The sequence below is a fragment of the Aureococcus anophagefferens genome (genome assembly GCF_000186865.1).
Source record: "Aureococcus anophagefferens unplaced genomic scaffold AURANscaffold_7, whole genome shotgun sequence".
In the NCBI taxonomy this organism is placed as follows: domain Eukaryota; class Pelagophyceae; order Pelagomonadales; family Pelagomonadaceae; genus Aureococcus; species Aureococcus anophagefferens.
The window spans coordinates 1,690,117-1,711,366 of record NW_008705567.1 but is presented as its reverse complement, the minus strand read 5'-3'; the positions used below and the strand labels follow the sequence as shown (position 1 = coordinate 1,711,366).

The 21,250-nt window shown below is 71.6% G+C and overlaps 6 protein-coding genes across 6 annotated transcripts in view; 4 read left to right on the top strand and 2 right to left on the bottom strand.

Moving 5' to 3' along the window:
• Positions 1-2,827: 2,827 nt before the first annotated feature.
• On the bottom strand, positions 2,828-3,742 carry AURANDRAFT_24859 (hypothetical protein; the record flags this gene model as incomplete). The annotated part of the gene is made up of 1 exon (XM_009037918.1): positions 2,828-3,742. A coding segment is annotated over one exon (915 nt), but the record flags the coding sequence as incomplete, so codon positions are not given.
• Positions 3,743-10,784: 7,042 nt separating this feature from the next.
• Positions 10,785-11,270, top strand: AURANDRAFT_6713 (hypothetical protein; the record flags this gene model as incomplete). Its single annotated transcript, XM_009037746.1, has 1 exon — positions 10,785-11,270. A coding segment is annotated over one exon (486 nt), but the record flags the coding sequence as incomplete, so codon positions are not given.
• A 2,452-nt stretch (positions 11,271-13,722) lies between these two features.
• AURANDRAFT_63641 (hypothetical protein) lies at positions 13,723-14,745 on the top strand (the record flags this gene model as incomplete). Its single annotated transcript, XM_009038019.1, has 1 exon — positions 13,723-14,745. The coding sequence occupies one exon, from the start codon at positions 13,723-13,725 to the stop codon at positions 14,743-14,745; it is 1,023 nt and encodes a 340-aa protein (XP_009036267.1).
• A 984-nt stretch (positions 14,746-15,729) lies between these two features.
• Positions 15,730-16,011, bottom strand: AURANDRAFT_25009 (hypothetical protein; the record flags this gene model as incomplete). Its single annotated transcript, XM_009037917.1, has 1 exon — positions 15,730-16,011. The coding sequence occupies one exon, from the start codon at positions 16,009-16,011 to the stop codon at positions 15,730-15,732; it is 282 nt and encodes a 93-aa protein (XP_009036165.1).
• Positions 16,012-17,667: 1,656 nt separating this feature from the next.
• On the top strand, positions 17,668-17,871 carry AURANDRAFT_18037 (hypothetical protein; the record flags this gene model as incomplete). Its single annotated transcript, XM_009038020.1, has 1 exon — positions 17,668-17,871. A coding segment is annotated over one exon (204 nt), but the record flags the coding sequence as incomplete, so codon positions are not given.
• A 2,405-nt stretch (positions 17,872-20,276) lies between these two features.
• AURANDRAFT_71498 (hypothetical protein) overlaps positions 20,277-21,250 on the top strand; it is a gene marked incomplete at both ends in the record, with an annotated part of 1,837 nt that continues 863 nt past the window's right edge. The window contains one exon of the mRNA XM_009038021.1: positions 20,277-21,246. Coding sequence (XP_009036269.1) covers positions 20,410-21,246 — 837 coding nt within the window. The remainder of the gene's footprint in view (positions 21,247-21,250) is intronic.

The window sequence follows — 21,250 nt, the reverse complement described above, 5'->3', positions numbered from 1 at the left end:
TCGCGGCGCCCGCGCGGTCCCGCAGGCCGTCGACGCGCGCCAGGGACCCGTCGTCGCGCAGGGCGACGCCGAGGCCGAGGATGGCGCCGCCGCCCGCGCGCGCGAGCACGCGCGCGCGGCCGCAACCGCGGGAGCCGTAGACCGGCGACGTCCGCGCGCGCGTCTCCGAGGCGACGCAGAAGGAGATGGCGTCGACGCCCCCGCCCGGCGCCTCGCGCACGCAGACGGCGACGAGCACCTCGTCGCGCAGCAGCTCGAAGGGCCGGCACGACGCGACGCATTCCGCGGAAATCGGGCCGTAGCGCTCGCGCGAGCCGTCGTCGAAGGCGAAGGCGACCTTCTCGACGGCGGACGCCGTCGTCCAGACGCGGATGGACGCGAGGCGCCGCCAGAGCAATGGGCGCTGCGCGTGCCAGGACCGCGCCGTGCGCGTCGCGGCCATGCGATCTTTCAAAGGGAGGTGTTGCAGCGTTGCCGCGAGGCACGCCGCCGGTAGCTTATCGATTGACGCCATGTGGCGCGAGGCCCCGAAGGGGCTTGGAGCCCGGGGATGCAGGTGGGAAAAAGTTGCAGCCGACTGCAAACAGGTTTGTGGGAGATGGAAGCTTGGTGCGAACGCGGGCCCTGCCGGCTTCGACAAGTTCAAGCTAGCGGCGGCGAAGGATTGGGTGGGTGGCTCTCCGACGAAACATGGTGCAAACATCTCGACCAACATCAAAGCCTCGGCACCCGACTTGAGGGGGGTCGGTGGCGCCCTCGGCGCCCTCGGCGCCCTCGGGACGAGGGCGCCGCCCCCTCGTCCGACGCCCTCGGCTGAGGGATTTTCCCCTCGTCCGAGGGAGCCGAGCGTCCGAGGGTCCGAAATGGCCGAGGGCGCCGAGGGCGCCGACGGCCGCTGATTGGCCAGGCACGCCCGGCGCGCTCGAACCGTGACTGCAAATCTCTGGCCATCCGTCGTTGGAAGGTTATGAGGGGGCGCGGCAGCCCAAAGGCGCAGCCCTTGGGCGTCCCTGGGCGCGCCGTGGGTGCCGGCATTGACGCCCACGGTCGCGACGGTCCCCGAGACGGGGCGCAGCCAAGAGCGGCGGCCGTGCGGCGCTTTCCCCTCGCGGCGCCGTGGGCTGCCTACACGTCGGCGCGGGCACGAGGTCCTGTCGGTCCTAGGCCGCGCAGTCGCCCCAGTCGATGATGGAGCGTGGCCCGGGGGCGGCCAGGGACGATCTCTCCTGGCTGCTGACGCTGGTGCTGCCGTGGATCATCACGGAGTCTCCGTCGGACCGCCGCGGCGCCCGAGCCCCGACCGGACGAACTCGACGATTTCGAGTCTCACGACCCAGCCCTTGTACCGAGACGACGCCTGGGTGACGACGAACGATTCCCGATGCTGCAGTGATTCGAAACGAGTCGATGGGTTGGGAGGCGTCGAGCGCGCCCCATTCGAGCCTCTGAGAACCGCCCGCCTGTTCCCCGACGCCATCGCCTGGACGTCCCGTTTTCACCGGCGCGTCGTCCGTCAGGATGCGGCCCATGCAGCCACAGAGATCGTTGCGCATCTCCGCGTATTCGCTGAGCGGCGCGGGTGCAAAGCCTGTCATAAACACATCACGCAGCCCCGGACATCCAGCGCCCCGGGCCGGGGGTCACCAACGGTTCGCCGCCCTCGTCCGATGGACGTGCGCTCGTCCGACGGCCGCGCGCTCGTCCGACGGCCGAGTCCTCGTCCGAGGGCGCCGATCCTCCGTCCGAGGGTCCGAGGGCGTCGGACGAGGGGGCGGCGCCCTCGTCCCGAGGGCGCCGAGGGCGCCGAGGGCGCCACCGACCCCCCTCAACACCCGACGGAGAAAGTGACGGAGATATGCGGTGGTGCAGACGCACTACCAACACCACTTTCACCTTTACACACGAACCCGCGGGCCTAGCACCCGTCGGGCTCCAACCCGAGCATGTCGGAGATGTCGCGGTGGCGCTTGACGACGTCGCCGTGCACGGAGCGGCGGACCGCGCAGAGGCCGTCGACGTTCTCCTCGGGCCGCCGGCGGCGCGCGCCGTTCGTCGGCGTCGGCGCGGCCGTCTGGTTCGTCGGGTCCACGAGGCGCTGGTGCGAGAGGAGCTGGCTCTGGTAGAAGTTGGCGTAGTACTCGTCCTCGGGATTTTTCACGCTCTTGGCCTCGAGCTCGGACCGCGCGGCCTCGGCGGCGCGGAGCTCCTCGTCGTGGGAGGCCTGTTGGGTCTGGAGGGCCTGCTGCCACTGGGCGGACTGGGACGCGTGGGCCTGCTGCGCCTGGTGCCACTTGAACTCCTGCTGCTCCTTGTACGTGTGGTGGTTGAAGTGGGCCTGGTCGAGCTGCTTGCCGAGCGAGGCGCAGGTCTCGCTGAGCTTGGCCACCTTCTCCTCGAGCTCGCTGACGTTCGCCGACGGCGACACGGCGGCCGCGAAGTGCTCGGACGCGTCGCTGCGAGAAGACTGCGCGCGGCTCTGCGGCGCGTTGCGGTGCTGGGACCCGCGGCGCGCGCGCCTCGACCCGCCGCGGGGCGTGCCCCGGGGCGTGCCGGCGGTAGGCTGCCGCCGCTGCCAGGGGTCGTCGTCGTCGCTGCCGCCGCGCGCGCGCGAGTCGTCGCGCGGCTCGTCGGACGGGCCCCGCGGCCGCTGGGACGCCTCCGACGCCTTGGCGGCGAGGTCCGCGGCGAGGGCCTCCAATTTCGCGTTGGCGCCCGCGAGGCGCCGGTTCTCCTCCCGCAGCTGCCGCACCTCCTCCCGGAGCGCGCGCATCTCCGCCATCGTCTCCTCCTGCGCGGCCACCGCGATACTCCCGCGCGGCGCGCCGACGAGGTTCACGGCGGGCGAGTTGACGATGCCCTTGGCGCGGTAGGCGTATTGGAGCGTGCAGAGCGTCTCGTCGAGGTGGGCCTCCGCGGGGGACACGCACGCGATCATCAGCGTGACGACGTCGCCGCCGAGCGAGTCCATGAGGAGCTTCGTGAGCGTCGAGTCGCGGTAGGGCACGTGGGCCTCGTCCTCTTTGTCGCCCTTCTTCGCGAGCGTCGAGATGACCTTGCCCAGCGCGTGGAGCGACCGGTTGATCGAGCCTGTCTCCGCCGCGTCCGAATCCTCGGACCGCTTCAACCGCTCGTTGCCCGCGAGGTCGACGAAGCTCACCTTCCCCCGCGTCCGGCCGTGGACGAGCTTCAGCGTCAGCAGCGCGTGGCCCCGCGACGAGTCGCGGTTGAGCTTGTGCGCGGCGCGCCGCCGGCTCCGCCGCCCCTCGGCCAACACCGCGACGACGTCGTCGGGGCTGAAGCACTCGAGCTCGCTCAGGCCCGGCACGAAGAAGCCCGTGCCCACGTTGTGCCGCACGGGCAGCGGCGTCTTCGACGCGTCGAGCAGGTCGTAGACGCGCTCGTCGTAGACCTCGAAGAACGACGCCACCGCGAAGAAGCCGCTCTCCCTCGCGTTCGAGAAGAGGTAGGCCGCGGCCCGGTCGATGAGGCCCGTGCCCCCGTCGCCCCGGGGCTCCTGGGGGAACTCGGCGCCGTCGCGCGCGTGGCCGATGATCGTGTGCGTCTTCCCGGAGCCCGTCGCGCCGTACGCGAACATCGTCGCCTTCATCCCCCGCAGCGCGCTGTCCAGCAGCTCGCGCGCGCCGACGCTCCCGAAGACGTCGTCCTGGCCCATGCCCTCGTGGGCGCAGAGGTCGAAGTTGAACGTCTTCGCGGCCCGGACGCCGCCCGCCGACGGGCACATGAGCTCGAGGCTGCCCGGGTCGAGGCACCGCACGACGGCGCTCCCCGCCTCGCGGTCGTTGAGCGGCCGCACGCGCACGGCGACGCGCACGCGCTGGCTCGCGCCCGCCATGGCGACCGCGGGGGCTGCCCGGCGCCGCAGGGAGGAACGCCGATCGACGCGCCCGGTGTCTATCAACGTTGATCGGCCTCCCAGACGACGACGATACGATGGGGGAACGAGGGAAGCACTGGCCTCGTATCCGGCGCCGCCGCCGGTTTGGTCGAGTGCCGGCAGCCCCGGTGCACCGCGACGATGTCCAAGGCCTTCCGGGACCGCTTCGCCGGGCGCGTGCACCGGACGCGGTCCGACGGCACGTCCGTCGCGACGCTCGACAGCAACCTCCACAACCGGCGCACGCGGCCGGGCGCCGCGACGGCCCTGGCAGCCAAGGAGCGCCGCACGTCGGCGGCGGGCGCGCCGGACGTGAGCGCGAACCCGAGCTACGCGCGCCGGGCGGCCGGCGGCGGCTACGCGCGCGGCAGCGGCGGCGGCGCCGCCGTGGACCGCACGGGCCAGCGCGGCGGCTACGCGGACGACGCGCCCGAGCCGCGCCGCGAGCGGCGGCCGCCCGCGGAAGACGACGGCGACGACGACCACGCCGTCGGCGGCGGCGTCTCCTACGCCGTCCGCGGCGACGACGTCGCGCCGGAGCGGCGCCGGCCGCGGCCGGCGGACGACGACGCGCGCGACGACGGCTACGCGCGACGGCGGGGCGGCGACGCGCGAGACCGGGGCGGCTACGCGCGAGACCAGGGCGGCTACGCGAACCCGGGCTACGCGCGGTCGCCCGCCCGGGCCGCCGCGCTGTCGCCCGCGGCGTCGAGCTACACGGGCGGCTTCGACTCGCCCCAGGCCAACGTGTCGCCCAAGGACCGCTACCTGTCGCAGCGCGCGCCTCGGAGCCGCGGCAACAGCGCCAACTACCTCGCGACGCCCGACTCCCTCGACGAGCACTTCAAGGACCTCGGCGAGTGCGCGTCGCCGCCGCCGCCGCCGCCCGCGCCCGCCGAGGAGCGCCACGCGGCGCCCGGGCGGCCGCCGCGGCCCGAGCCGCGGCCCGAGCCGCTCGACGTCCCGCGCGAGCGGCCCGCGCGGCGGCGGCCGCGCCACGCGCCGCGCCGGGCGGCGCCGGAGCCGCCGCTCCTGGGCGACGAGCTCAACGAGAAGCACATCAAGCAGCCCGAGGACCAGCTCTACTTCAGCCGGAAGGCGCGGGCCGTGTCGAACTTCCAGCCCTACACGCTCGACGAGTACAAGAAGCGGAAGCCCGGCAAGTACGTCGAGTTCGGCAAGCTCCAGCCCGACCTCATGGACCCCGTGCTCGTCGAGAAGCGCCGCAAGGCCGCGGAGCTCAAGGAGTTCAGCCGCCAGCTCCAGGAGGCCAACACCGCGGCCGCGCGCGCGAAGCCGCAGAAGAAGAAGAAGCCCGAGGCGCCCAAGGAGCCGACGCGCGTCCAGCGCGCGGCGGACTACGCGCGGAACATCCCCAGGCCCAAGGTCAGGGCGCCCGCGCCGGACCCCATGGACACCGCGGCGCCGCCGACCGTCGTGCCCTACGACGACGACGAGGCGCCCGAGTTCGGCGACGAGCTCTACCAGCCCACGCGCCTCGAGAGCCTCGAGGCGAAGCACGACCAGCACCGGGCCATGGCCGCGGACATCCGCAAGCTCTACGGGTTCTGAAGGGCGGATCTTAAGCCTCGGCCGCCGTGAGCCGGTCGATCGCGTCCCGCAGCACGGCGGGCACGGGGCACCGCGCCGGCGCGGCGGCGGCGTAGTCCACGGTCACGACGACGCCCTCGCCCTTCGCGACGGGCACGTCCCAGCCCGCCTCGTCCGAGAACATCGTGTAGTCCATCGCGAAGCGGTCGTCGTCGAGGAGCTTCGCGGACACGAACGTGTGGAGCGTGTCCGGATACGTGCAGGGCCGTATGAACTTGCACGACGTGCTCGCGAGGATCGGGCCGACGGCGCGGCCGTGGATGAACCCGTCCGCGTCGAACGCGGGATCGAGCACCTTGCCGATTGCGACCATGGCTTCGAAGTATTTGATGCGCGCCGTCTCGATGTGGACGAAGTACTTGCCTACCAGCCCCAGTTCGTTTGTCGTGTTCCCAGCCAAAATCCCACGCTGGTACATGTGCAGTTATTCAAGTGTGCGTAGGCATCCATGTCGCCCCACAACAACGGCTGCGACAGGCACACGCCTCGGCCGCGCGGCGCGACCATGAATCTCTCCACGATGGAATCCATGCTGCTGAAGCGGCGGGCTGCATGTCGGGCAGCCATTGCTCTGTGGAAGGCCATCATAAGTTGTTCAAGGTGGCCAACTTGCACAGGCTGCAAATCCGCTCTTCCGAGGGGCTGCCCGATGGGGAGAGCGGCCTCGTGAGGGCCGCCTGCTAAAAACCATGCTCTCCCTCCTGGGCCTGAAGAAGAGCGAGGCCGGCGCGCGCTGGCTCGGCGACGAGCCCGGCCGGCCGTCGACGGGCAAGGAGTCCTGGCGCGTCGCCGGGGCGCGGCTCACGGCCGAGCAGCCCGGACTGATCCGGCCCGAGGAGCGCGTCGAGTGCGCGATCCGCGACGCCGAGCACGGCCTCGAGGTCCTCGTTGCCCTGGAGCAGTTCGCCGCGGGCCGCGTCGCGAGCAAGGCGCCGGCGGAGTGGTCCGCGCACGCGGCCGGCCTCGGCGCGGCGGCGGGCGCCGGCGGCTGCCGCGCGGGGCGGCGGTGGCCCCTCGGCGCCGGCGAGCAGGGCGCGCTGGCGCAGCCCTGCGCGCGCGACGGCCTCGGCCGCGGCGTCGACGCGCTCGCCGCGTACTGCGCGGCCGCGGGCGGCGACGGCGCCGGCGACGGCTACGCGTCGCTGAAGAAGCTCCTGCGCGGCGACGTCGGCGAGGCCGGCGTCGCGTTGGCCGAGAGCCACGGCCTGCTGGTCGCCGCGCGCCAGGCGGCGGCGGCGAGCGAGCAGGCCGTCGCCGCGCGGCGCGCGGCCGTCGCGAAGGCGTCCGACGGCCTCGACGCCGCGCGGCGCCACGCGGACGTCGCGCGGCGCAACGCCGTCAAGACGTCGGGCCGGGCCCAGCGCGAGTTCGCCGCCGGCGGCTCCAGCGCGCCCGCCGCGGGCACCACGGCGGACCGCGCGTCCTTCGCGGAGCGCAAGTCCGGGGAGCGCGCGCTCGAGGCCGAGGCGCGGCTCAACCACGAGCGGCGCGAGCTCCGCTGCGCGGCGGACGCGGCCATCGCCTGCATCGCCGAGCGGGAGCGCGCGGAGACCGTCGTGTCGACCGCGCTCCGGAGCCTGCGGCGGGACCTCGCGGGCCCGCGCGCGCTCGCAGCGCTGCGCGCCGCGGCGGCCGCGGAGCGGGCGAGCCTGGACGCGCGGCGCCGGCGCCTGGACGACCTCGACGCGGCGCTCGCGTTGGCCGACGGCGAGCTCTTCGACGACGAGCGCGGCGCGACGCCGGAGCGGCGCGCGGCGACGAAGGTGAGCCGCGCGCTCGCGTTGCTCCGGGACGCGGAGAAGCGGCGCGAGACGGACCCGCGGCAAAGTCCGAACTCGGCCGCGGAGGTGCTCGCGCGGGACCAGGACGTCGACGCGCGCATCTTCGCGCTCTTCCTCGACGGCGACGAGCCGCTCGAGGACGAGGCGACCGCGGACGCCGTCGAGGTCGAGGTCGGGACCCCGGCGTCCAAGGGCGGCTCGCCGCGGCGGCTCACGGCGAGCGACGTCATCGCCGAGGCCGCGGGCGCCGCGGGCTTCGAGGCGGACCACGCGCGGAGGCTCGTCGCGGGCATGTTCTTCGGCGGGGACAAGTCGCCCCCGGAGCCCGCGTCGCCCGCGGCGGCCGCCGAGGACGGGTCCCGCGCCTTCGAGCTCCGGGCGCGCGAGCTCGCGACGACCGAGGCCCCGGACGTCCTCGCGGCGAAGCTCGAGGACTTCGTGAAGCACGGCGGCGAGCGCAAGGGCGGCCTCGTCGCGCGCGGCACGGGCGGCAGCCACGGCGCGGGCGCGCGCGCGGCGGCGGTGGTTCGTGCCTTGAACCGCCAGCGGAGCCGGCGGACGGAGGCGCCGTCGCCGGAGAAGCTCGCGGCCGTCGCGGCCGTCGCGCGGACGTGCCTCGACGCGTCCTTGGCCGCGCGAGACGCGCGGTCGCCGGCGGTCTTGGGCATGCTCGCGCAGACCTTCTACCGTTTGGGCGACGACCCGGAGTCGCCGCCGGGTACGCCGGCGGACGGCGCGCCGAAGAAGCGGGACTCGCTCCGCGTCGCGGGCCGCGACGCGCGCGTCTACCTCAAGGACGCGCTCAAGGACCACGAGACCTGGCGGAGCGCGGCCTTCTGGGACCAGTCCATGGCCGAGGCGGCGCTCGACGCCGTCAACGCGACGTCGCGCGACGGCGTCACCTACGACGACCTCGTCTTCACGGCGCAGGCGCCGGACGCGGCGAAGCGCGTGCACCTCGTCGTCCACGCGCAGCTCGCGGCGTTCTGCCTGAGCATGTCGGACCTCGGCGCGGACCGCGTCGCCGTCCAGCGCTTCGCGCGAAGGACGGCGGCGCAGTACCAGCTCCCCGCCGAGGACCTCGCGTCGATTCTGGGCGCCTACGCGGACGAGCCCGACCCGGAGACGCCCGCGAGCGCGCCCGGCGGCGACGGTGCGACGCCCCCCTCCTAATTTTACATCACCAGGCGATGGCGGACGTGATGAAGGCGGCGACGGCCTTGGGGTCCCGGCCCGGGTTCTTGCCGAGCTTGCACGGGTCGGCCTTGTCGCCCGTCTTGTCGCAGCCGATCGCGTAGCGGCGCCAGTCCTCCTTGGCCTCGCAGTTGCCGTTGCGCGCGAGCTGGCAGACCTTCTTGCCCGTGGCCGCCTCCCAGGCCTCGAGGCCGTCGATGGGGTCGACGGAGACGGCGACGTCGACGTCCTCGCACTTCTTGCTCGAGCCCGCGAGCTCCAGATGCTTCTTGACGTCGATGTGGTAGTTCTGGAGGTACTGGCCCTGGCCCTGGTCGACGCGGCAGGCCCGGCAGGGCTCGCCGTCGACCGTGACCTTGAGCTCCATGTGCCAGTTCGCGTACGTCTTCGGCTTCGACCAGGCGTAGCCGGGCTCCGAGAGGCTCAGCGAGCACGACGCGTCGTTCGACGGCCGCGCGGGGAACCCCAGCACCAGCGCCCCGTCGGCGGCCGTGCCGGAGAAGGCGCGCTTCATGTCCGCGTAGGAGCACTTGCGCGTGTGGCCCCAGCAGCCGTTCGAGCCCGGCGAGTTCCGGCACTCCTTCGACGGCGCGGCGCAGGCCACGGCGACGTTGTTCGCCTCCTGGGTCGGGCGGTTCGACCACTTCGTCGGCCCGAACGCCGTGCCGTTCCGCACCCAGTCGCCGAGGTCCGGCGCCTGCGCCTTGGGCAGCGTCGACATCGCGCAGAGCGGCGGGCGCGGTCCGCAGAGCGCGGAGCCCGCGCAGGCCGCCGCGGGCGGCAGCGGCGCGGGGCCCGCGAAGGTCGACGGCGGCGCCGCCTCGCCGGACGACGCCACCTTCCCGAGGGCGTTGAGACCCCGCTGGAGCGCCTTGAGGACCGCGTACGCGACCTGGTGGCCCATCACCTCGTGGCCCAGCGCGCCCGGGTGCCAGTTGATGAAGAGCTTCGCCGGGTCCGCGAACGGTACGAGCGGGTCGTCCTCGGGGATGCCGATGTGGAGCGGCCGCGTGTGGTGGCCGTCGGGCTTGCCCTCGCCCACGGGGCAGTCGCCGACGTTGCGGCCGGAGCACTCCTTCTTGCCCGAGCGGTCGAGGCGCTTCTTCGGCGCCTTGGCCCGCAGGTGGTCGAAGGTCTTGCCGAAGGCGGAGAGCACGGCGACGCCGTGGTTCGGGCCGTAGGCCTCGTACACGGGGCCCGCGGCGAACATCTGGCCGAGCGCCTTCGTTTTCTGGCCCGCGCCGTCCGCGTCCAGATTGAGGAAAAACACGGACGGCGCGCCCGGCAGGCCCAGGGCGTTGCGCAGGAAGACCTCGACGTCGCCCGACTCGCCGCCCTTGCGCAGGCCCTCGCCCTGGAGGCCGTCGCCGAAGGACCAGTACTCCCACTCGCGCACGACGAGATCCGCGTCCTCGCCCGCGATGGGCGCCAGGCAGAGCGACGCGGGGAAGGGCTCGCGGCCGCCCACGGCCTGGTTCCGCACCTCGACGTCGATGCCCAGCGGGCCCAGCGCGCCCTTGAGCCGCCGCTCGAGCACGGCGGGCCACGCGGTCGAGCCGACGTTGTCGTGGCCCGCGGTCACGGACGACCCGAGCGCCGCGACGACGAAGCGCGCGCCCTCGCCGGAGACGGCCCGCGACGCCAGCTTCGCCTCCAGGTTCCGCGCGAGGCCCGGCGTGCTCGCGGTCACCGCGTCGAGCACCTGCTCGTCGCCCTCGTAGTACGCGAGCAGGCTCGCGATGGCCGCGGCCACGGCGCGCTGGGCGTTGCCGACGACGGCGTTGCGCTCCCCGACGTGCGTGTTCCGCACCCAGTTCGCGATGTCCTCGCCGTGGTGCTTTGCCGAAGCGGCGGCGGCGAGCGCGAGGAGCAGGGTGCGCAGCATCGTTCTCGCGGCGGCGTGACCGTGAGCGCTGGGCGGCGGCGTGTGTTTCTTGTGTTAGTGTGATTTTTGGGCGTCGCTTGGCGTTCTCGAGTGGCAGCGTTGACCGCGAGGCACGGACGGCGAGCTAGCGGGCGCCCATCGCAATCTCCACAGACTTTTTGCTGACCTCGTCGACGCCGGGCTGCGCCGTTCGCCGCGCGCGTCCCGGAGCGCGTCCCGAACCCCCCCACGAAACGCGCCTCGCTAAGCCGCGCCGCGCCGCTCGGCGACCATGTCGAAGCCCGACGACCTCGCGTTTTTGACGACGGACATGAACGACGACTACAACGAGGCGGCGACGAGCGCCCAGGCGGCGCCGCTCTTCGGCGAGGCCGAGGAGACGACGCTCGTCGGGAAGCTGGGCCTCTTCAAGGGGTCGCGGCACCCCGGCGCGGCGCTCTTCCACGTGCTCTTCAAGGCCCTGGCCGTCCTCGTCTACATGTTCTCCGGCATGTTCACGAGCAACTTCGTGCTCGTCTGCGTCGTCTGCATCCTGCTGCTCGCCTTCGACTTCTGGACCGTGAAGAACGTGAGCGGGCGGCTCATGGTCGGGCTGCGCTGGTGGAACTACGTCAAGGAGGACGGCGCCACGGAGTGGGTCTTCGAATCGGCCGACGACGCGTCGGAGATCAGCGACGTCGACCGCCGCGTCTTCTGGGGCGCGCTCTACGCGCCGGCCGTCGTCTGGTCCCTCTTCCTCCTCGTCGCCATCCTCCAGCTCAAGGTCCAGTGGCTCATCGTCATCGCCGCCGCGCTCTGCCTGTCCGGCGCGAACATCGTCGGCTACACCAAGTGCTCCAAGGAGGCGCGCCAGCGCATCGAGAACTTCGCCTCCGGCGGCGTCGCCGGGTCCCTCATCAACCAGGTCGGCATCGGCAACGTCATCTCGGGCATCGGCTCGTTGATGAGCAAGTCCTCGGGCGCCGCGACGGGGCCGCAGGCCGGCGTCGCCGCGGTCTAGGCGGCGCGGTGTAACGGGTGCGAACGTAGCTAGGTCGAGGGTGTGGTTTCCTATACGGCTCTTAAGTTGCACTACTGCTTACGCTAGAGCCAGTTCGCGCTGCGGTCCCAGCCGAAGAGTTGCGAGGCGCACGAGTATATGTGGCCTTCACCAGCCTCGTAGTAGATCTCTAATGGCCCCCGGATGCCAGTCAGGAATCCATCGTCGTCTGTCACAAGTCCACGCAATAGCGGGGACACATTTTTTTCGCCAAGTGGGACGTACTTCGGGTCGGCGTCCAACGCCACCTCGGCCCCCAACTCCAGTGCCAAATCAGGTCTGTTGACTCCCTCCGCGTTGGCGACGAGTCGCATGCATTTGCCGTCAACCTTCCTTACCAGGAATACTGAGACCGTCAGCCCTGGGAACTTTGAGCCATCGAGTTTGAAATTATGGTGTCGTAATGTGGGAACGGGAATGTCGACGTCGATGACAAAACAGTCGCTAGTTTCAGCATCGGCATCTACAGTTTTCATTTCGCTGGCGCGCGAAAATACACTCTTTCCGTGGAAGCCTTCTCTCTTTTTCATGATCACGACGACCGCGGAGTAGGCTTCGAGTCTGGGGGCCGTCGCGCGGCCGAACCACGGCCAGAGGCGGACCATGCGCAGGTACTCCCGATGCCTCGTAGGAGCGCGCGCGCCAGCCTTGCGCAGCTGCCCAGCCTCGGGGAAGCTACATCTCGTGGGCCAGTCCCACACTGTGTCCGCCGAGGCGAGCTTTTGCATAGATCGAGAGACCGACATAATAGCGACGATGTCCGCAGGATGGAGAAAATCTTCAGTCAAACACACGGTGAAGCAAGTGTGTCTCGCAGTGCGCGACAGCGGCGCGCGGCGGCGCTTTTGCTCGTCGGGCTCTCCAGCTTCTGTCAACACCAACGGCGCACGGCTGCGCTTAAGTTGATCCAGCCGCCACAACATACGCTCGGACGCTTCCGTGATGAGATCGCGGACGTCCTCCGGCGCGCTCAGCAGAGAGACGAGACGCAACCCCTCCCGGCGCCAGGCCACGAGCGCCTCTTGGGCTGCCTCCATTTGAACGCGCGACACTTGCACTTCAAGGAGAAGTCCAAGTCAAGCCTCGATAAATTTACGCCGCGGGCCGCTCCCAGGAGCTCGCGCCCGTGGCGGCGTTGTAGTAGTAGACGGAGCCGTGCGTCGCATCCTGCGCGGGGCGCGCGCGCGAAAGTGAGTGCCGCGCGGCCCGAACCCCCCCTCAAACGCGGCGGCGGTAAACGTCGGTCGCCGCGGTCATTCTGGAAAACGGCGCGTCGCAATGGCCCGGTGCGGCTCCTCCCGACGCCGGCGCGCGCCCACGTCGCGGCCCAGCCGTCCGGCAGCGGGCCCGGCGCCTTGGGCTTCTTCGGCGCCGCCTCGTCGTCGTCGGAGCTGCTCGGCAGCGGCGCGCCGACGCGGCGCTTCCGCTTCGGCGCCGGCGCCGGTGCGGGTGCGGGGGGCGGCGCCGGCGCCGGCGCCGGCGCGGGCGCGTCGAGGAGGCCCGCCATGGACCGGAGCCGGCAGACGAACAGGTCGTCGCTCAGCGCGCCCGAGTACCAGTCCGCGTAGCGCGCGAGGGCCGCCCCCAACGCGACGGCGCCGCGGAGGGCGTCGTCGTCGCAGGCGGCGCGCGCGGCGCGCATGGCGAGCGCGAGGCGCGCCGCGGGCTCCGCGACGGGCTGCACGGCGTCGCCCGTCGTCGACCTAGAGTAGAGCGTCGGAGCGGCGACCGCGAAACAAGAAACGCCGGCGTCGCGCGCGAAGGCGAGGCGCGTGCGCTGGGCGGCGTTCAAACTAAAGGCCTCGCCCGTCGAGGCGCCGTCGCTCTTCGCGTTGCGGACCTTGGCGTACGTCGCGAGCTCGGCCTCGAGGGCCTCGAGCACGGGAGCGAGCGGCGCGAGCGGCGACGGCGCCGGCTCGGGCGCCTCGGGCGGGGCCGGCGCCTCGGCCGCGGGCGTCGGGTCGTCCCAGGTCGTCTCGTTCGTCGCGCGGTTCCACCAGTACGGCGCGCCGCTCTGCGCGTCGACGTGCTTGTCCCAGGTCGCGGCGGGAGCTGGCGCGGCGTCCGAGGCGTCGTCGGCCTCCGAGTTGGCGTCGGAGTCGCTGCCGTAGTCGACGAGGCCGGCCATGGCCGCAGCCGGCGCCGGCGCCGGCGCCTTGAGGCGCCGCACGAGACGCCTGCCCATCGCGCGAGCTTGGCACCGCTGTGGCAATGAGGTCAACGAGTCAGCGAAGAGATAGCGAAGCAGCGCCGAGCACACAGACTGTGCTGGCGCCGACCACGACGCCGCCCTCGAGCTCCGTCGACGCGTGCAACCATGCGGTCAACTACGCTCCTGCTGCTCGCAACGCTGTCGCACGCGCTCGTCGCGCCGCGGACGCGCGCCGTCGCCAGCGCCGCTCGCCGATCGCCGGCGCCACTCTCCGAAGCGCCGCGCTCCGAGACGCGGCTCGCGGCGCTGCCCGACGAGGACGAGCTCTTCGGCGGCTACACGGCGAAGCAGCGGCTCCGCGAGGAGATCGACTCGCCCTTCCGCAAGGTGCGCCTCCTCTTCTTCGGCGCGTCGACGGGCTCGGCCGGCCTCGCGTTCTACTTCTCGCTCCTCAACGCTTTTAAAGCGAACGCGGGCTTCCGCGACGCGCCGCCCCTGAGCGACGCGCTCCAGTCCTGCGGCATCAACCTCGTCGCCATCGTCGCCTGCGCCGCCGTCACCTACAACGACTGGCGCGCGGGCCAGGCGAATTTGGAGCGCATCGCGCAGGGCGGTCGGCTCGCGAAGCTCGTCGTGTCGCCCGCGGCCGCGCCGGAGAAGCGCGCGCCCCTGGCGGACTACCGCCGCACGAGCCGCGTCGTCATCGCCTGCGGCGGCCGAGCCTACGTCGAGACGCTCGCGCGCCGGCTGTCCGCGGACCAGCGGCCCGACGCGAACACCTTACCGGAGGCCATCGAGTCCGTGGACATGGTCGTCGTGCCCGTGCTCCTCGAGGCGGGCGGCCTGCGCGTCGGCGACGCCGCGGCGGCCTGGCGCTCCACCGAGGCCGGCGAAAACGACCGCAACTTCGACGTCGCGCGGTCCGCGGGCGTCGTCGCGTTCCCCCGGGGGCCCGACGCGTGGGCCGACTACCTCGCGTCGGAGATCGAGACGGCGTCGTCCCAGGGCTTCGACCCCGTCGCGAAGGGCCTCACGATCATCATCAAGAAGAACGGCAGGGTGCTCCGGCGCGTCTCGGGCCTGCCGCCCTTCGACGGCCTCATCGGCACCATGGAGGTCGCCGACGGCTCCAAGTTCGGCATGCCGGGCGACGACCAGCGCGCGTCGTCGGCCACGCCGCGGTCCTAATAACACATCCCGCCGGTGGGAGTCTAGATGTGAAACGAGCCGTGCGAGCCTCGTGGCGAGTCGTGCGGCCGACAGGACGCCGCCGCGGAGGCTCCGACAGATCTCCGACGACCTTGGTCAAGTCTTGGTCAATCGTGGTAATTTTTGGCGCGCGCAGATGCAGGAGGAGGCGTTTGACGTGGTAGCGTATCGGGCGGCCGCAAGGGGGGATATCGGCGCAGTCAAGAGCGTGCTCGCAGCTGGTTTTGATGTGAATGATAGATTTGCTTCACATGACGAGAGAAATGCCGACACTATGCTCTGCTTGGCATCGGATCATGGCCACTGCGATCTTGTCAAGTTTCTCCTTGAGCGCGGCGCGGACCCAAATCTGTCTGATAATGAACAGTTCGATATTCGGCCTCTGATGATAGCGGAAAATGAGCGCGCGATCGACCTCCTCGTCGCGTCGGGCGCGGCTGTTGATTATGCACGGCGCCCACGTGACGACGAAGTCGACGGACACGAAACAGCGCTCATGTATCAAGTCACACTCCATCGAGTTGATTGTGTGCGCGCTCTGCTAAGAAACGGAGCGTCTTTCAGTCTTCGGGATGATTATGGTAAAACTGCGCTCGACATCGCACGCCAAAACTTGTCGTCGTTCCACTCCCATCGACGCCAAAGTATCGTCGACCTGCTCACGGCCGTGGAAAACGCCGGGTCGTGGAAGGCGTACGTGCGGGAGCCCGTCGTCGCGCTCCTCTCGCTGCGCTACCTGTGCCTCGCGGGCCGCGCGACGCCGCCGCCGCATCTCGCGAGATGCTTCGGCGCGCCGCCGATCCCGGCCGCCGGCGAAGCGGGAACGCGCTCGCGCCGCGCCGCGAACAATATCCCGCTTCCCGACGAGGTCTTCGAGCACATCTTGACGTTCTGGAACTTTGCGGCCCGGGGAGTCTAGAACGCGCGCGAAACATACGCATCTCGACAATAGTATCAACACCCTTAGAACAGGACGAAGAGGACGATGAGGGCGATGAGCACGGCGAAGACCTTCAGGAAGAGCGCCCGGTTGCCCCGGAGGACCTCCTGCGCCTTGAGGAGCTCCGCGTGGCCCATCTCGACCTCGCCGAGCGCGCCCTCGACGTCGTCGTCGAGGCGCTCGACGACCTCGGCCTGCTGGGCGACGAGGGACGAGAAGCGCGAGAAGACCTCGCCGAGCTTGCCGATCTCCTTCTCGATGTTGTGCGCCGTGTCGAGGCGCCGCCGCGACGTCTGCTCGAGCATCATCTGCTGCCGCTGCTGCTCCTGCTGGAGCTGGAGCCGCGACTGGGTCTCCGCCGCGGCGCCGGCGGCGGCGCCGGGCCGCCGCGCCCGGAGCCCGCTGGGCGCGAAGGAGCTCGACGGCGCGAAGGCGCCCGGCGGCGCGGCGGCCGCGGCCGGCGCGGCCGCGGCCGCGGCCGCGGGCCGCGGCGGCGCGGCCGCGGGCGGCCGCGCGGGCGCGCGCGGCTTGTAGGCCGTGGCGAAGAGGGGCGTGTCGAGCTGGACGCGCGTCGAGATCGCGGGCCCGCTGTGGGAAAATTTGTTGCGCCGCTTCTGCTGCTCTTTGAGGGCCCGCTGCCGCGCGGCCGCGCAGGCCTGGACCTCGCGGAGCCGGTCGCCGAGCCGCGACCGCAGCGTCGCCGCGATGACGCGCTCGTGGTCCCGGCGCTGGCCGCGCTTGCCGTCCGCCGCCGCGAGGATCGCCGCGATGCCCTTGTCGGCCCACGCGCAGTCGCGCTCGACGGCGGCCATCGCGCGCTCGAAGGCGTTGGCGCCGCCGTCGTGCTTGCGCTCCGCCGCGGCCCGCAGGTTCGCGAGGCGGCCGTCGATCTCCGACAGCTTCGCGGCGATGGCCGACGACTGGCGCGCCGCCAGCGACTGGTGCAGCGCCGGCGCACCGGCGCGCGGCTCGTCGGCGGCGGCGGGCGCGCCGAGCTTCTTGCGCGCGAGGCGGCAGGCGCTCTTGAACTCCAGGCCGCGGTCCGTCATCGTCGTTGCGCACGACGAGGCGCGCGCGTTGCGCTCGGCGCGCGTCGCGCACGTCGAGAGAGAGGCAACACCTGTTGACAGGCCAAAACCTCCTTCACGTTGCTGCATCGTTGCAGCGGCCACCGATGGAATCAACATAACTCCCGAGGCGGGCAGCCCTCCTCCGACATGTCGACGTCGGAGATGGCCGCGCGCATGCGGCTCCAGGCCGTGGACGTCATCAGCGACGACGACGACGAGGAGACCGCGGGCTTCGAGAGCCACGCGACGAAGGAAACCCTGACGCGCGCCCAGTACCTCGAGGACGACGTCTTCGGCCTGCGGAACTACAGCATCAACGCGCCGCCCGTGGAGCCCTTCGCGCCGGACGCCGAGGTCGAGGCGCACCAGAAGCTCTACGAGGTCTTCTGCCCCGGCAGCTGGCGCATCGACGGCGGCCGCGAGCGGCGGTCCAAGTTCCACGAGGTCGTCGTCGACGACGTCAAGAAGTACGGCAAGAGCAGCCTCTACGCCCAGGCGCGGTGCCCCTACAGCGGCGTCACGGCGCTCCACGCCTGCGCCATCAACGGGTTCCTGGGATTGCTGCGCGCGCTCGTCGAGTTCGGCGACTGCGACCCCGTCGACGTCGCGGAGCACCTCGCGCCCTACTTCGACGCGCGCATCGAGCGCGCGCGCGGCGCCGACGCGCTGTGGATGGCGAAGCGGCGGGGCCACAAGGCCTGCGTCGCCTACCTCATGTCGCTCGCCGCGGTCCAGGACAGCCTGGGCGCGGCGGCGCTCGACGCCAAGGGCCGGGAGAAGCTCGACAAGGAGGACGAGAAGCAGCGGCGCGCGCTCTTCGTCAAGAACGCGCGGGGCCTGGGCCGACGCGTCGAGGACCGGCGCGACCGCGAGCGCGTGCGGTCGCGCGAGCTCGCGGAGGGCTGCCGCGTCCGCGTCCTCGCGACGGGCGACAAGGCCACCGTGCGCTACGTGGGGCCCGTGGACTACACGCGGGGCACCATGGTGGGCGTCGAGCTCGACCACGACCGGGGCCGCAACAGCGGCGTCGTCAAGGGCAAGGAGTACTTCGAGTGCGCGCCGAAGCGCGGCCTCATGGTGAACCCGTCGGAGGTCCAGCTCGACGACGTCGACTACGCGACGATGACGCCCGTCGACAAGCTCCCGCGGAACCCGCTGCCCGTCCTCAACTACTTCCACGAGAAGTACGACGACGCCGCGGAGAAGCGCCGCCTCTCGCGGCTCTCCGTGCGCAAGTCGTCCTTCTCCGGCGCGTCCCTCGAGCGCCGCATGGTCGAGGGCGGCGCTGCGACCCTGGACAAGACCGACGAGGCCCGGGCCCAGGCCGCGGAGCTCGAACGCGCGCGCTTCCACTAAGGAGGTGTACTCGTTGCAGTACTGGTTGCGGTCGCTCTTTTCCACACAGGTTTGAATCAGGATGTTCGGCATGGCGAGGCTCGTCGCGTGCCTCGCCGTGCCCGCGCTCGCGTTGCAGAGCAACCCGCGGCGCGGCACGCCGCTGTCTCGCGCGCTGCGCAGCGCTCCGCACGGCACCCTCGGCGTGCGCTTGCCCGTCTTCGACGCGTCGCTCGTCGACGACGAAGAGCTGGTCGCCACCGCCGTCGACGCGCCGGTCGCCGCCGCCGACGCCGACGAGCTCGCCGGCGCCGTCGACGACGACGCGGTCGCGCTCTGCTCGCGCATGTTCGCGCGGTTCGCGCGGGGCCAGGAGCTGCTGCGGCGGAACCACGGCGTCCCCGTGCTGCACGGGCCGGCGACGCTCGACCGCTTCGTGCGCGACCTGAACGTGCACCACGGCGTGCCCGTCGAGGCGACGGAGATGCTCCAGCGCATGCGGAGCGGCGCGCTCATGAACAGCGCGGGCGGCACGCGCGGCGGCCGGCTCGCGATGACCGTCGCGTGCCTCAACAAGGAGCCCGCGTTCCAGGACCGCGTCAAGGAGCTCTACTTCGGCCGCGCGGACGACAGCGTCCACTTCGAGCTCTTCCCGTCGACGACCAAGTCCATCGAGGCCTTCGCGTCGCTCCTCGCGCACGAGGCGTCGCTCCGCGAGCGGCCCATCAAGCTCGTGCTGCCCGCGGACGCGCACTACTGCTGGGCCAACGTGCTCGGCAAGTACGCGGCGCACCCGTTCCTCTCCGCGATCCACGTGTCCCCGGACGACGACGCCGCGCTCGAGGCGACGCGGCTCCGCGCGGGCGACCTGGCCGTGGGCGTCTTCACGCTCGCGAACACGGTCAGCGGCGAGTCGACGGACGTGGACTGGTTCCAAAACATCATGGCCCGCTGCGCGCGCGACGGCGCTGACGCGGCGGTCTTCGTCGACGCGGCGCTGGCGGGCTGCTGCGTCGCGCGCGACGTGCTCGACCGCCGCGGCGGCGCGGACCCGGCGGCGGTCCGGAAGATCCTCGACGGCGCCCTGGGCGTCGTGCAGTCGGGCTTCAAGGACTTTGGGCTCTCGTCGATGATCTTCCTCGACGACGCGCGCTTCGAGTGCTGCGCGCGCGGCGACGGCCGCGGCGGCCTCCAGGCGGCCGTCGCGGGCGGCGCGCACGCGCTCATCACGCACGCGCCCGTGACGTCCATCCCGGAGAGCCCGTCGCTCGCCTTCCTCATCTTCGCGCGCGAGTACACGCAGTTCCGGAAGCGGTCCTTCGACGCGTGCGCGGCCGCGGTCCGCGGCGCGATCCCGGCCGACGTCGCGACGCTACGGCCGCGCTTCCCGCTCCTGATCGTCGAGTTCGCCGACGCGGACGTCTGCGCCGAGCTCACGGCCCTGCTCGAGGACACCTACTCCCTCATCACCATCGACGCGGAGCCGAACGCGCTCCGGCTCTGGCCGACGCCGACGAACCACGACGTCGCCGCGGTCATCAAGGCCCACTTCTACGACAAGGTGGAGCGCGCGTCGAACAACATCCTCCCGTTCACCGAAGATCCCTGATCCCCCTGTCCATGCCCGCGTGTTGTTTTTTGTATATTGTAATCTGTGTATCTTCGAGCGGCTGCTCCATCTTCGCGTCCTGCTCCGCCTCCGCATAACGAAAACGAAAAAAAAAAAAAAAAAAAAAAATACCCACCTAGGGCTAGTGTCCACACGATCCTACTCTTCGTTACTAGGTACCACTCCAGTTCGTAGTCCATAGACCAGTCCTAGCAGGAGGTAACCCTGTTCCGTTGCCGGCCTGAGGCAGTACCCTCGCGTTAACGCTTGGGCAAAAACTCCATCTACACGGAGTTTTCGGCCCAGCACTAAGACTCTCTTATGGGCAAACCGTAAACGTGGCATTTGATCCCAGCACTCGGAGGGAGTCGTGCATTCACTAGCCAAGGCCACCGAAGTGTGACAGGCACTCGGCACTCACGGGTGATGGTCTATAAAGCCGGGCAGCCGACTCGGGTTGGAATCCGGGCTGCCTCCGTATCAAAGGAAAGCATCCATGTTGAAGCGCGAATTACCACAACACGAGCACAACACGAGCACGAACCCCTCGAACACCGCCCGCCGCGCTCAGGAGCACGCCGTGCTCCGAGCGCCAGTCGACGTTCCGCGCGCCCGCGAACTCCTCGAACACCGCCCGCCGCGCTCAGGAGCTCCAAACACCAGTCGACGGTCCGCGCGCCCGCGGCGCGATGTTCTGCTTGAGCTGCAAGGAGGCGCCGGCGCGGCCGCCGCCGCCGCCGCGGCGCCCGCCGCCCGCGACCGCACCGCTGCGAGAAACGACGGCGCCGCCCATCGCGGCGACGACGACGCCGCCGCCGCCGCGCGAGGCCGTCGTCCTCGGCGAGGAGCCCGCGCCGCGCCGCGGGCCGTCCGGCGGCCTCTTCGTCGTCGGCTTCGCCGTCATCCTCGGCTCGCTCCACGGCGTGCTCGAGCCGCGGGAGTGGGCCGCGTTCGCCGTCGGCATGGCCGTGACGTGGGCGGCGTGCACGTGGCGGTCGGGCGAGCCTCCGCCGCGGGAGCCGACGGCGGCGGCCGTCGAGGACGTGCCCGAGGTGTCGGGCACGCGCCTGAGCGACGCGGAGCACGCGGAGGGCGCCGCGCGCGCGCGGCTCGAGCCCCTGCGGCGGGGCCTCGACGCGATCGAGGCGCTCGGCAAGGGCGAGCGGCGCGGCTGGGACAGATGGGGCGTGCGCGACGGCATCGAGGTCTGGTTCCACGTCAACGAGGCCACGGGCGTCAAGGACTCCGTCGGCGTCACGACGGTCGACGCGCCGCGCGACGCGGTGCTCGCCGCGCTCGACGAGAAGGCGCACTCGCCCGAGGCCTGGGATAAACAGTTCAAGAAGCTGACGATCCTCGAGACCTACGACGCCCGCCTCCTCGACGGCGCGGGGCGGTCGGGCCTCGAGTGCGCGCTGCGGCGCTACGAGTACCACGCGGTCTTCCCGACGAAGGCGCGCGACTCCGTCTGCGTCGTCGGCGTCGTCGCCGACGGGCCGGACCGCGCCGTGCGCTGCGTGACGTCCGTCA